General features: G+C 46.2%; 1 protein-coding gene across 2 annotated transcripts in view; it reads right to left on the reverse strand.

Annotated features, from left to right (window-relative positions):
• AKAP6 (A-kinase anchoring protein 6) overlaps positions 1-15,660 on the reverse strand; it is a 524,185-nt gene that overhangs the window by 261,402 nt on the left and 247,123 nt on the right. For both annotated transcript variants that reach the window (XM_004698937.3, XM_045287776.1), the window contains exon 5: positions 11,692-11,814. In XM_004698937.3, coding sequence (XP_004698994.1) covers positions 11,692-11,814 — 123 coding nt within the window. The remainder of the gene's footprint in view (positions 1-11,691; positions 11,815-15,660) is intronic.

The following is a 15,660-nucleotide window of genomic DNA, read 5'->3' on the forward strand; positions in this document are numbered from 1 at the left end:
GGCTTAAGTGGAGAGGAAATGTTTTGAGAATGATGAGGGCAATGAATGTACAAATGCGCTTTACACAATTGATGTATGTATGGATTTTCATAAGAGTTGTATGAGCCCCTAATAAAACGATTTTAAAAAAAGGATGCTTTGACAAATCTTCATTCATTTATCGGGTATCCCCAGTCCCTGTCCTACATGTGCCAAGCACCCCTCTGGGTATGACAGAAAGCACGCTGTCCCTCAAGGTGGTGGCAGTCAGGAGTTTGAGAGGTCGGGGAGGGTGGGGCAGGAGAACATGAACTTCTCCAGGAGCTCCTGAGCTGCCCAGCCCACCAGGTCTCAGGTCCCCTTGGAATATAGACATGACTGGCCCACCGTGGACAAAGCATTCGCGCACACAGCATGTTTGCATGATCTCCACACAGCCTTAAGCAGATAGGGAGGTACTTTTCCGACTAATGTAAAGGTCTGTTTCAGGAAAGAAGCATGTATGTTAATGGACTATGTCACCTAACACTTTAGTTACATACACTGACTGTGTGGGTGCTCTGCACGCCAAGGCCCGGAGCCGGTCCACCCCCAGCAGTCCCAGCAGTCCTGTACAAAGCCTTTAAGGCTCTGTCAAGACTTTCTCTTGGGGGGGAGCAGACCACCACCCTCAAGAGCAAATGCTTCATGAATATAGCTTTTCCTTAGCATTCAAATATAAACAGGCTTATAGCCTGAAAAGAGTAAAGTTTTGACTTAGTAAAATGTCTGGGCGCCAATAATTTTCAGTGATGAGAATTGCTTGCTATTTTGGTCCCTCAAACCTTAAGCTGAGCTACGTTGGGAGGGGAGGCAGGGAATACATTCCCAGGTGCTTTGAATACGTCAGAGATCCTTTCTGACTTAAAAGGGACAACCCTTTTGCGTCTCAAATCCACACAATCAGAGGACCATGTGCAAAGAAACATGGCTCAATACTTTCACAGGCCGCATCTCCACACACCATCAAGTTCAAATGTCTCCATTCTAAAAATTCTTGACAGCTGCGCAGAGCCTTCCATTCCCACGCCACCAGAAGAAGTAACGTATGCCCTGAGTCTCAAATCCCACAGAGCGAAGTCATGCCACTTCTCCCTACTAAACTTCCAGCGACTCACCTCAAGCTGATGGGAGTCCAGGGGGGGCGAGCAAAGGGAACTTCAAAGCTCCTGTGAAGCTATCAGCTCCACGCAGCACGGCCGAGGAGGAGGTGGGCTGGCTGGCCAAACTCACACAGCTCGGGCTTTTGAAGCCCGACGGCCTCCCATTAGCTCAGTGGCACAGCCACCTGGCAGCAGCTGGTCTTTTGAAGCCCCACTTGCTGGGCTATGGCTGCCTGTCCTCTCCGCCTAGACAGGTAGGCGGGAGAGGTAGGCACCAAGATGGGATGGTTGGGTGGAAACACTGTCATTTTTTAACTTCAAGTCATGAAAAATGGAGCAGAGGTGGAGACAGGAGGCCAAGGGAAAGAAAAATAGCTGAAGGTGTTCAAGGAAGTTTTCTAGTATGATTAAAATCTCTTTAAGAAATACATTGTGGTGGGTTTGTGTTGTTTTTGTTGGTTTTTTCCCCCCATGATACAGATGAAAGCTATTTAATCAAAAATATTATATAACATGGAGTTCAAAATACAAATGGCAAATGCATGCAAGTGTCTGTATTGAGAAGGTTAGTGGCCAGATGTATGATCAGTACTTTGGGTCATGACTCAAGAAGGAAAAAATTTCAAACCCTTCAAGGGTGCCCAGACTATCGGTAACAGTTTTGGGGTTTTGGTGCACCGGTAGCATAGTGGATTATGCATTGAGTTGCTAACCACAAAGGCAGAGGTTCGAATCCACCAGCTGCTCTGCATGAAAAAAATAAGGCTGTCTATTCATATAAAGATTTAAAGCCTCAAAAACCCAAAGGGGTTGTTCTAATCTCTCCTATAGCATCGCCATGAGTCGGACTACTCCATGGCAGTGAATCTGGGCTTTGCTTGTTTGTTTGTTTTTGGAGGGGTCACCTGTGGTGACAATCTACAGGAACCGATCCTAAAATGAACAAGTAAGTCCAGGAGAGCACTACCTCAGGACACCATGTGAATCAGCATAAACCAGCCCCAAACTACAACGTTCTACATTCTGTTTGGGTCAGTAGTGCTTGGGATCTTTAAACACTTAAAAGGGGCCTGCTAAGATGTCATATTGAGCTCTTTCTGTCAAAGGAAAGAAGACTGATGAGAATCACAGACTCGTGGAAATAATTAGTCCCATGGACTAAGGGAACAAACACGCACCAGTCTCCATGACCTTAGGACTAGAAGAACTAGATGGTGCCCAGCGACCACTACCAATTGCTCTGGAAGGGATCACACTAGAAGCCCCTTGTTAGAGTGGGAGAAAAATACAAAACAAAACTCTACATCTGAAAAGAGACCAGGCTTACTGGTCAGAGCAAGCTCCAGTGGTGGAGATGGATCATCACTGTGGAAAATGGTGTGGTACTTCCTGGAAAAAGTTGGAACTAGAACTGTCATGTGATCTAGCAATCCCACTACTCCTTACCTGAGAGTGTTTCAAAATGTTTGTGGGCATATCGGATTAAAAGCTAATGGGATTTCCCCACAAGCTTTTTGAAGCCCCTTTGTAAGAGCCATGGCACAAGCCAATAGATGCAGCTCAATGCTCACTGCTGCCTCTGAACTCGGTGCTGGAGAAGAATATTGAAAGTCCCCTGGGCTGCTCAGAGGACAAACTGATCTGTCTTGGAGGAAATAAGGCCAGAGGGCTCCTTATAGGCAAGGATGGCAAGGCTTCATCGTACGTACTTTGGACATATGTCAGGAGAAGGACATCAAGCATGGTAAAGTGGAGGGGCGGCGGAAAAGAGGGAGCCCCCACAACGATATGGATCCACACAGTGGCTGCAGCAATGGGCTCAGCATAGGAACCGCTGTGAGGCTGGCGCAAGACGGGCACCATTTCATTCTGTTGTGCACGGTTTGCTATGGGTTAAAGCCTACTCGATGGCACTGACATGTTCATTGCAGTACTCACATGACAAAAAGATGGGAACAACCTAAGCGCTCACCTTCGGGTGAATGCGTAAGCAAACTACGGTACACCCGCCAGAGTACTGCTATGCAACGTCAAAGAATAACGAAGAACCTGCTGAACACCTCGTGACATGGACGGACTAGAAGGCATTATGCTGAGTGTAACTAGTCTACCTCAAAAGGACAACCACTGTATGAAACCACTACTGTAAAATGTCAAGAAACTGTTTACACACAGAAATAAACCTTCTGGTTATGGGCAGCGAGAGGGAAAGAAGGGCAAAGCACTAGCTAGAGGGGCCCACTTTACTTCCGGTGAAGGGGTGGCAGTACACCACCAGGGGGCGGCACAAATGAATTCGGGTGAAGGGGGAGCCTGGGAGTGAGAGGGAACAAAGTAAATACTGTCACATACCCAGGGCGGCAGCAACAGTAATAATAACCGATGAGTGGACACCTAGAGAGAATGAACAAAGGGGCGAAGGTGAGTGGTACGACATCCACCAACAAGTTTGATAGAGGAAATTTCTACTTAGATATTCATACATGCTGTATATATCCATGGATCCCACTGAGCACACAGGGGACGAGATTATGAAAACTTCTTATCCATAATCAAACATCTTGAGAGAAGGAATCCCTAGACTTGGGAGGCTCAAGGCTACAGTCCCCGGGGACACCAAGGTCAAATGATATCACACAGTCCATGAGGATCATATTCTTAACCCAACTTTGGTGGAAATTCTGAAAAGCTTGTCAGCAGCCACCTAAGGTTCAACGACTGGTCTCTCCCTGTCCAGAGAAAAGAAGAATGGAGAAAGCTAAAGATACATAAAAAATTCATCCAAAGGACTGAGGGACCAGGTGAAACCTAACCTCCACTATCCTGAGACCAGAAGACCTCGATGGTGCCCTTCTACCCCCACTGTCCTCTCTGAAAGGACACAGTGGCTGCAATAATGAGCTTGTCAACCACAGCAAAGACTGTGAGGATGGTGCCTGAACGGGCAGCGTTTCACACGGTGTTAGCACAGAAGGTGTCTCTATAAGTGGGGGCGTGCTTGGCAGGGCCTAACTGCAGCACAGCCTCCTCCTAGACCTATGAGTGTCCCTTCCAGCAGCCACTCTGGGCCCCACAAAAAGAGAGGCTGCTTTATTCTAGACAATGCTTCTATTCGCACATGCAAAAAAAATAACCCAAAAAACCCTCACCAAACTCACTGCCTTCCAATCGATTCTGACTCAGGACTGTCCTACAGGACAGGGTAGAACTGACCCTATGGGTTTCTGAGACTGCAACTCTTTGGTAAGAGTGGAAACCCTCATCTTTATCCCGAATAAAATATTATGTGTCCAGTAGATCTCCATGTAATGATGGATGTTGAGTTATGTTTAGATACAAAGTGTTGAATAATATGCACAACATGAATAAAAAGTTCTCAAAATGTATAACTATTTGGATTTTTAAAAGATCCAAAGAGGGCGGGCAAGGCTTATGACTTTGAATTTCATTTTCTCTTATACAGTCTATTTTCCATGGAGTAAAATTTAATATTTCTAACTGAAGTTTGTTACAGTAGTTGAAGGGAAGACAGAGCTTTCTCCACATTTGGCACTCGCCCTCCAGGGTCCCTGCTCTGTGGCATCTTTCCCCTCTCTCCCACATCAACACATCTTGTCGCTTTCACTTGCACCTAGTTTTACACAGACCTAGAGTGGCCCTGGAGCCTCACCACCACCACACAGACAGCAAGGCCTTCATCAATTTTCATCCCCTCCTCTCCCTTTAAAGCCTGCCCAGGACTCCCTGAGCTGTGGAGGAACGAGGCCCCCTGTGCTTCTCTTCAACAACCTTCGTGGCTCCAGAAGCCCATGACAGATGAAGCCACCTTGCATCCCAGAGCTCCTAACGAGACAAAAGCAAACTGTTGATACGTCTCCCTAGTAGATTCTCTCCTTCCCCAATCTATCCATCCACTCTTCTTTTTCTTATGCAAGCCCCACCTCACTGAACTCCAGCTGAGTAAGAACATTCCTTAGAACACACTGGTCCTTCCAGCACTGGGCCCCGAACGTGCCTTTCTCCAGGGGGCAGGAGAACGGTTAGGCGCTTTTCAGCGAGCCTTTCAAGTTCTGCCAAACTCTGGATTCCTCAAATGGTTGTTCTTGTGGGTCAGAACCCCCACTCTCCTGAAACAGTTTCGATTTAAATGTTTTCTGTTCCTATCACAGGAAAGGAATGGAGTTTCTTAGTATGTAAAAAAGCTGCTGCAAATCACTAGTGACTGGTGATGTACTTTGTAAAAGGGGCTAAGAGCATGAACAGACGGTTCTCAATGTCCAAATAAAAATGGCCCTCCTCAACAAATGGAAAGGACCCAACGCCACTGAAACACAAGGGGACAGACTGAACTATCGGGAAAGGGAGTTTGGAATGACAGTGGGACACAACTCAACTGAAAGGCGAATTCTCTGCTGGCAAGGGTGTGCAGAGACAGGTGGGCACCATGCGTTGCTGGTGGTAGGGTGAGGGTATGAACTGGTATCATCTATCCAGGGCAATTTGGCAACACACCAAAATTTTAAAGGGAGGGTAAATCACTAACTAGAGGGTAGACATATTAACTTGGATGAAGCCGAAAGGGAAAAAAAGATACCTCCGACATAAAATTCACATGCCGGACATTTATTCTCAGTATCTAGTTACACGGTCAAGAGTCTGACTACTCAAAAACAGCCACTGAAGCGCTGTGAGTGAAGGACTGTGATCTGCCGAAACTTCCATCCCTAAAGGACTGGTGACATACACTAGAGCGTGTTCCTAAACCAGATCAGTGTGGCTATCAGCTCCCATTGGCACGGCTGCTATTATAAACTTAGAGAACAAAGTTAAGTGCATATGTGCATATTTTTTTGTTTCTAAATACGTATCATATAGCGGGCAAGAAACCAGGGACAGTGGTTGCTTACAGGGAGAAGGACTGGTAATTGGAAAGGCCCAGGAAGCCGATTTATTAATATTTTTCCTACCAGTTCACTCTTTTCTTTTATTTACCATTGATGTTGGGGGTCATATCCGTATACAGGTTAGTCAAATAGCACATAAAAATATTAATGATAACAGCTTGCCTGGACCAGCGTATCCTTCATACACAATAGTCATATCCATTTTCCAGTATACACAAAGTTATTCTCCCATCTAAGCCCCAGATCTGACCAGGTCATCTCAAACCATTCACTGAACTCCCGCGATATGCCAGGCAGAGCCTGCGCTCAGAACCCTCATGGGATTTATGGTGGATTCATATCACTCTCCCTTTCTCAGATACAGGCAAACCTCCAACGACATTCCACTGAGCCCAGAGAAAAGTTCGTTCTCTTGGGAAGCCATTCAATGCTCTTTGCCAGAAGGCCCTCATCCGCAAGGTCACCACCTGGTCCGAGCTGTACCAGGTTGTGCGTCACATCTCTCTACTTCTTCTATCCACAAGACTCATCCACCCCTCTTGCACATCTCTCTGTACAACAAAATCATATACAGCCTTTGAGATCGAACCCTCCCCTCCGTCCAGGAAGAACATATAAAACTCTTCTATGTACCCTTAAGAGCACTTCACTGACTCTTCAATGTTTACAGATCAAAATGGTACTACACTAACTTCTGTCTCTCTCATGACCCCCCTCTGGGTAGACTTGAACCTGCAGCTTTTCAATCATCAGCTGAGAACGCCGACTACACCACACCTGGACTCCTGTGGGTCTGGACCAAACCAACAGGCAACTCACTGCCACTCATCCTGCGTCACAGCAACCCTATAGGTCAGACCAGAACAGTCCTGTGGGGTTCCCAGGGCTGTCAATCTTTATGGAAATGGACTGATTCCCTGGTCTGCAGAGGACTGCAAATAATGACCACCACCACTCTTAGATTGCCAGCCCTGGAAGGAAAGGATCAAGCTCGTTTCTCCTGTATTCCTACCACCTGGAAGTGCTCGCTCCCTACGGCCTTGGATTCAGCCACCCTCTTCCCCCAGGTGGTCTCATTTTTTCAAACGGAATTATGTGTTTCCGAGGCTGTTTCTGTGTGGTTAGCTGATGTTTGACCAAGAAAGGGTGCTGCTCATGCAAATTTATTTCCCAAATGTAAGCCCCTGGGCCTTGTACTTGGTTCTCTTTTCGATTCCTGCATGGCTGCTGGTATCTGTTTGACTTCGCTTTCTCCTACTGATACCAGACTGGCGACCCTCAAAAACGACAGACAGACTTCCGGTTTCTTTCCCTGTGAAGGACTGCGTATGATATGGTGCTCACTTGAGGAAGGAATGCAGGACAGTGATTTGGCAGAGTGGTAGTATCTTTGCAAGAGCAAACGACAAGGTAATGGAATTTCTGGGAGAGGATGTGGTTGGTCTGTTATGTTACTTTTTGAGTAAACAAACATGGGATAGCCATATAATAGCACTCAGCACTAAAGAGCACTGAGAAATTCATACACGCAATGCACAATGCCTTTCAAAATAACCATGCTTTGTAGGGCGGGGAGAGGCACCAGATTTTTTAAAAGAGTGCATATTATGCCTCCATTTATATACAATTCTAGAAAGTGCAAACTCATCGTGACGCGAACCTGATGTGTGTTGTGAAAGGGTGAGCACCATTACTCTGATTGCAAATCTAAGTCAATTAATAAAGCGGGGGAGAGAGATTTCAGAGTGTCGTGAGGAAACTTTGGGACCTGAAAGATAGATTCAGTATCTTCATTGTGATGATGGCCTAATAGGTAGAAACGTTTACGAAAACATCAACATTTCCCATCGGAACATGTACAATGTATTGTGCTCCTATCGACCCTATCTTGACAAGGATGTAAAAAAAAATTAGCAGGGAGAGGACAGAAGTGAGAGAGGTGTCAGAACTTTCATTCCATGCTGCTTTGAAAGTGGTTTTCAAAGAAAAGGAATGTTCGATATGTTCACTACGTGCAAAATACCTTTCCTGAATGACATTTTCCTGAAAATGTCATTTTCTAAGAAGATCGGAATTGTATTTTTGAAAGGAGCAGCCAGGTTGCAAGCAGATGATTAATTATCATGGAAAATCATTGATGTATCATTGCAATTTCACAGTGTTTCTTGCAGTTAAAATAAAGCTCCTTCATATCGCTCATAAAAGTATTGTGAAGCTTTAATTGATTCGTGTTGGTGAAAACCCTTGGTTACCATCATGGAAAATAATTGAATTAAGTATCAAAATATAAATGTACAACTTTTGCGATTGTGTTTCTATTTGTTTTTCTGTACAATAAATTCTGAAGGGTGCCAAGTACTCGAGCACATTATTAAATTGGCAGAAACTCTGACCCCGGGAGCTTGTGCATCTGTTGATTTAATGTTAAATTTATGGAACCCACAACGACGTTTAAAGAAACTCATCCAGCCAGCTCAACATATTGGCTAATTTTGCAAATGCCACTAGCTCACTCACACAGGAGCGGTGACGATTTATGCTCAGCGAACAAGGAGTCTGCCTCTCTCAGCTTGCATGTACGTGTTCTTTAAGGCACCCTGATGAAGAATGGAAATGATCAGATTGATCAGGAGAGCCTGGTAAACACAAACTTGGACAGGAAGCATCAGAACGTGCTCAGAAGGTATTTGAGCAAGGGGCTGCTCGTACATGACAGACAGACATTGCAATCTAAGAGCATCACCCAGGCCCTGCCAATGAGTTGATTCTGACTCATAGCAGTCCAACCGTGGGTAGGCTTTTCAAGGGTGTAAATCTTCATTAGGACAGAAAGCCTCCAATTTGAACAGTCAACCTTGAGGTTAGCAGGCCAAGCATTACTCAATAGCGCCCCCCAGGGCTCCTTTACGAGCATAACAAGAACTCTTTTTTTTTTTTCTTTTTTAACATTTTATTAGGGGCTCATACAACTGTTAGCCCAATCCATACACCCATCAATTGTGTAAAGCGCATTTGTACATCGTTTCTCAAAACATTTTCTCTTCATTTAAACCCCCGACATTAGGTCCTCATTTTTCCCCTCCCTCCCCGAACAAGAACTCTTAATTATCCTGAAGCCACTTGTCAGAGCTGCCTCGCTGACTGCGTTTGAGAGTCTACCTGCAGTAGCAATCCCTCCGTGCGTCCCAGGTCTTTAGCAATGGTTCTGCATTACCAAATTCCAGAAGTCAACCTGGAGACTGTGGTCTAACCTCGGGTGGGTGAGCCTGGAGATTCTATTCAGTCACGATTTCGAAGGCAGAAATAAAGAAGATGTTCCTATGCTATCTTTATTCCGTGTAATATCATCAGACATAATGTTAGAGAAAGCTCATCCCAGAAGGGATTCATTAGGCAGACACAAGGTTGTTTTTCAAAAGACACACACCTGAAGCCCCTTTCTTGCTGATTTTGACCCTGCCCTCGTTCTGCCCCAGTGATTTTCACAGGGCAAGGCAGGTAGGATGCCTGCTGCATGGCCTGATCCCCTCCAGGAACCCCTGGGGAAACAGTCATGAAAGTGCTTGGCTGCTAGCCGAAAGGTCAGTGGTTTGAACCCACCATCCATTCCACAGGAGAAACTGTGTGGATAAAGATGTACAGCCTTGAAAACCCTGTGGGACAGTTCCACTGTCTCATACAGTGTCACTGTGAGTCAGAATCAACCAAATTGCAGTGGTTTGTTTTTTTTTAGGGTGGGGGGGGTTTGTTTGTGGTGGGATAGAATTCTCAATTTTCAAAGCTATAACTCTGCTGTCCAATAGTGTATTTAAATGCAAATATAAATTAACTTAAATTCAATGAATGGTAATACATTCCTCAATTGCACTAATCATCTTTCAAGCACTCAATAGGTGCAAGTGGGCAGCGGTTTCCACAGTGGGCTGTGCAGACCCGGACCATCTCCTTCCGGCAGAAGCTCCCGGGTGAAGGTGACAGTGTGGGGCTTGAAAAAGACAGAGGCCAGACAGGGAGGTCTGCCACCGAATGCTCACACAGGAGTGTGAAAATCAGAGGGCAATTTGGTGACAAAGAGGTGCATCACTCACTCTCCTAAGAGGCATACTTTCCTAGGCTGGATTTCAAAAAAATAGCTTAGGGTTAAAGGATTCCTTATTGCCCCCCAGTCCCCACTCCCTCTGAGACCTCAAAAACAAAATGTGTTTTCCATAAAATATTAAATCAAGAGAAAGGAGGGCAGTGCGCTTCATGTGAAATAAAGTTCATCTACTCCTGTTTAAATACAGATTAGAATTTCTGTCAGAACAATGCCAGTGAAAAGTTGACATTCTAATTAATACAATTTACATTATAAAGCACTGAATATCTTTGTCTTGCTATTATGAAATGCCCTCTTTTCTTAAAAAAAATGAGACTCTACTTAGAGAATTGAGTACTAAGGGCAGTATTTAAAAACCCTTGTACACGAGGGGTGGTTGGGGTCACTGGCATTTTTATAGTTCATCAACTCAGGTCTCTAAAAAAGGAACCAATACAACTCTTCTCGTGGCAGCCAGCTCCCTCGGTCTGCAGTATCCGCCAGGCAGGGAGCACAGAGCAATAGGCTTGCCAGACTGTTCTCGCAGGATGAGACATAATGGAAAAACCAAAGCCTCCATATTCTCTCTCTCTCTCTGCCTCATATTTAACATCACACACACACCCCCGAAACAAAGCAGGTCTGGATCCCTGTGAGCTCAGTCTATGCAGGACACCCACAGATTGTTCACTCCGTCCACGTTCTGCGTGTGTGAGAGGGACAGGAAATCAACCCCACAGTTGGGTACCCAAGGACTCGTGTTCATTGCCTTCGTCAATTTTACGCTATCAGTGAAAGGAATGAAGATGAGGCTCTTAAAGCTTGAATTTTCATTTCCTGTGACAACGTGCTTTCCCATCATGCTTTCCCACACTCCACTACTCGGTTTCCACCCCTTCATAATTGATGGCGGCCATTTGAAGCGTTCAGTGAAAACCTCAGGAGGTTCATCAAACGCCCCCCAGTCTATCATTCTTGCCTCTAACGTATTCAGAAGCATATTCATCCAAGTGTTTTCCACTCCCCACCATGGTCTTCCCCGTGCGCAGGGGCGAGGGCAGTGACAGCTATAGTAATGAGATGCTGGAAAGCCCACATACCAGCAAAAATGATGGAGATCATCATTTTAAATATTTTATTAAAATAACCCAGTGTGGAACAGATAAAGCAGACCCTCTTGATAATGAGGGCTTCATTAATTTTACAAGAATTCTAAAAAGCTTAGAACGGTCATCAAAAATTATGTCTTCTATTTATTTATTCATTTTAAGAAAGCCGAAACCCTTCCATCACTGCCTCGGAGAGTAAGGTTCCAGGGAAATTTCCTGGGCCGTATTTTTAAAAGTACTTACCTTTCTAGGGGCGAAAAGAGAGAGAGAGAGAGAGAGACTTTAAAAATAGTTGGCAACACAGAGGATTAGGCTGTCATAGTATTAATTGAAATGCCTATAAAAGTTAAGCTTCAGCAACTTATCCCATGAAAGCTTAGGTTCATTAACACATGGTGACCTCTGAGAGATAAAATGCATATCCTCCATAAACAAAACCCTTCCCTTACTGATGGCAAGAGCCAGTCCAGCTTGCCTACCAAGTGGGTCTCCAGGTACAGCTTCAGGCCGGCCGTCTCTGCTCGGGGCGGCGCCCAGTTCTCCGTGCTCTCCATGGCTTCCTGTAACCAGTGAATGAACTCGGCCAGCTTGTTCACGAACCCCTGGTGAGAGAAGAAGGTGGGGGGCGGGGGTGACAAAAGGCAAGAAAGAAATGTTAGTGTGTTACGCTTTAACAGCCAGTACTGAAAATCCCAGCTTTACACTGGAGGAGAAATTGGTACCACTGCACTCCCTCCGTGGCTCCACCTTTGCCTAGAAAGCTATCCTAAATGGAAAGGAATTGCTTATGATGCCTGCTTATCTTGCCCCTTGCCCCCAGCAACACGTTTCTGAGGAATCTGGATTGGATTTCAGGTGTCATTGTAAAGGTGACCTCAAAACACTGCTGGTATCTGGCAGGCGCCCCCTTGCCCATAAACCAGGTCAGGCCTGCTGGGAACACTCAGTGGTCGGGGGCAGAAGCGCTCAGAGAAAGACAGACTTTCTTCTTGCTTTCTTTCAAATCCCGCGGAGCTGAGCTGCGTTAGCTGAACTAGACATCTATTTTTAAGTCACACGGCTGTTTTAGAGAGACCTGGGCAGGGCTACTGACAGCCCGACTGCGTGTGCTTGAGCCTGAGTGCTAAGTAGCCGGTAAGGGTCAAGGAGGCGCGGGCAATGATCACACTGAAGGTATGTCCGGCACATAAAGAAAGATTCTTAGCTAAGAGGCACACATCATAATAACCTTGCAATTTTTCAACCAGAGGTTATAAGACTTTATTGACCATTTAAAAGAACACATCTGTAGAAACTGAAAAGACTCCAGGGGGGTGCTGGGGGGCGGGTGGGAGGGTTGGTTGGGCGAAGTCCAGAGGTACACCTCAAGGAAGGAGCTGGGCTGGGCTCCTGCTTTCCATGTCTGGGTAAACACCACCACCTGGAGGCCATAAGGAGCAATGGCATGCTTCCACATTTGTTTTCAGGGAGAGTGAGAGGCTATTTAAATTAACCCATTTAAAAAAAATAATTTTATCGGGGGCTCTTATAGCTCTTATCACAATCCATACATACATCCATTGTGTCAATCACATTTGCATATTTTTTGCCATCATCATTTTCAAAACATTTTATTTCTACTTGAGCCCTTGGTATCAGCTCCTCGTTCCTCCCCCCACCCCACCAAATAAAATAAAATAAATTAACCCATTCTTCAGATTTGCATTCTGCCTCGTTTAAATTAATATTGCTTAATTCTTAACTGGGGATGTTCTGAGGCTGAAGTGAGAATAGGTGAAAAATCATTTTCTTTATCACGCCTCTCAGGAGGTAGATTTTGCTATTAAGTTTCCTCCTAGGTAGTAGTTTAAAATTCATAACCCTCTTAATGCAGAGCGATCGGCTTGCCTCAAAATAATTGTCCGAAAATGGGATTGTGGAGGTTGGTAAAGTGAATGGGAGACAGACAGGTGCCAGAAAGCCGCCCCCACAGGAAGCTGGTACGCAGGCCAGGGATGTAGAGAGGCCACGGCCCAGGCGGGAGCACCGCAGCCCCACACAGTGGCCTGTCATGGTGTCAGACCACAAGCTTTCGCCATCACGCCCACGATGCATCACAGCTAGCTGTCAAGATGCAGAGCAAAAAAACCCAAAAACGACAGTGAAGAGCCTTTTTGAAATCTGCTTGCTCAGGTCCTTCCGGTAAAGTCAGCGCAAAGTGCATCTGAGTGACATCGTCCCTAGGGCCGGTGGCTGTGGTCAACTGCCACTGAGTAGTTGGCACCCAGGTCACTGCAGCCTCACGCACAAGGGGACCACGCCTAACTGTCGCCCTGAGCGGCTGTGTCAGGGTCTTCAGGGGCTGGTTTCCAGAAGCACGTCACCATGCCCGCCCCCCCGAGACGGTCTGCGTCTGGAAGCTTCCCTGAAAGTAGCAAGGGCACACAGGGACCCCGGGGCAGGTGCCGGGCACTGGCTGGGATTCCCTGAGAGGCAGCGGCTGGGTAGTGCCCAGTCTGAGGTCTGAGTTTACCCGGTGGGGCCGTGGAAGAAAGGGCTCCTGGCTCGGTTTACTTTTTCAATCAGCCGTTGGAAGGCTCCGGGAAACATAGTTTTACTCGGATACCTCCGGGGGTTGCCTGGAGTCAAAACTGAGGTGATGATAACTGTTTCTTATTTTGTTTTCTTTCTTTGTTTGTTATATCTGAAACTCAGGCTTATGCAATTATAATCGGTTGAATATCAAATGCCTCAAGTCCTAGGCTCCATCTGTAAGCTAATGACATCACTGACAAGTCCTTTGGCCACCAACCGGTCCACGTCTAGGTGAGGTGAAAAGGCGTCCGATGGGGACGCTTTCAGGGATTTCCCTTATCAAATGCACTTTCTGATAAACCACCCAAAACATCTATTTCCCTATTTTTTTTTCCTTAGCATTGTGTGTTCAGCACTCGGGCAAACGAGTTCCTTGTGGCCTTCTAAACATACACAGACAGTATCCACTGGTCTGCACTGTCTCCTTTCCTTACTGACAGTCCATACATCTGAGGTGCTTTGCTTCCCACGTCCTCCCAAACTCTTGAATTTTCAAAAGAAGTGACCCACATTCAAGTCCATGTTTAACACGGAGCCTTTCACTTGCTCAAAACTTCATCCACCAAACCTCCATGTTTCCTGGGACTCAGAGAACCTCGAGAACTCATGTCTCTCTCGGTGTTTACCATGAACCCTTGTAGATGTGTAAAGTAATGTTTTGAGCAAAAATGAGGACAGAGTCCTGTTACAATTCAAGTCTTAATTCTCAGGGCTCGGAGAGAGTTACCACCGGTGGAATAGGAGAGTCCTTCTGATGACCAAATGGACACATAGAAAAGTATGTCTATGATCTGCGGAACTTTATTAAAAAAGCAGTCTTTTCATTGATAGTTGAGAGAAACCATCCTGTGTGATAGCATCTATAGGGGCCCTGATGGCATCTAGCCAAAAGGTTGGCACTTTAAACCCACTAGTTGCTCAGCAAGAGAGACAACCCTGATGCTCTGTGCCCATGCAGCCTAGGGCCCAGGCTAGGGAGCGGTGTGGGCTGGCTTGTCTCCATCACAGAAGGCCCCTCAGTCAGAGCCCACCCAACTGCACAATCAGCATGGTATGTACTGTGTAACGTGCCTGGGGTTGGTCTATCTGAATAGACAGAGGAAACAGCCAGAACGCAACTGGTTCAACCTAAAACATGACAGATGAAAATAAGCTATTAGAAAAATAACTCATAAGTTAACTTCTCTACCCCAAAAGTCAAGCAAATCGTGTGTGTGTGTGTGTGTGTGTGTGTGTGTGTGAAAATCAGTAACTCATTGTGAAAGGTTAGTTTTAGCCAAAGAGGACTGGACAATGCTTCAGATTTCCTACCAGAACCATGATTACACGCAGTGAGCGGACACCCCTGAGATGCAGATTCAGCAAATCCCATGAGATGCAAGTGAAGCTCTCTCCACGTGACCCCGCCGGTCAGCATGCCCAGGACTGTCTGATGTCCAGGGGACCGAGGCGGCTCTTGCTGTGGGTGTCCTCTGAGTCTCTCCCACCCTCACCAGCTTTCCCTTTTACATATTTCCCAACTCTTCCCTTGCCAGGGCTCAAAGTGCATGTGTGTGTATGTGTGTGTGTGTGTGTGGGGGGGGTGTCATCCTTCACGATGGAAACCTGAGGAACCCCTGTGTTTTTAACTCCTAATAAAAATGGAGCAGCCCTCCTAACCGAGGGAAATGTGAACCTTTCACCTCCTTCCATGTGTGGCCAGAATCCTGAAGACAAGGGAGATGGGGTCCTTGGGACCTTTGTCACCTACCATTTCCCCACTGCTCTCGGCCCCTGGATCTGCATTTCCACCCACGTCCTGTGGACAGTGGATTGTGTCCCGGGCACTGTCCCCATAGCATCGGGCACCCTCCTAGAAAGGCTAAGTCGGCGCC

Source organism: Echinops telfairi, unplaced genomic scaffold (assembly GCF_000313985.2).
Source record: "Echinops telfairi isolate 266 unplaced genomic scaffold, ASM31398v2 ScPeMD7_18;HRSCAF=68, whole genome shotgun sequence".
In the NCBI taxonomy this organism is placed as follows: Eukaryota; Metazoa; Chordata; class Mammalia; order Afrosoricida; family Tenrecidae; genus Echinops; species Echinops telfairi.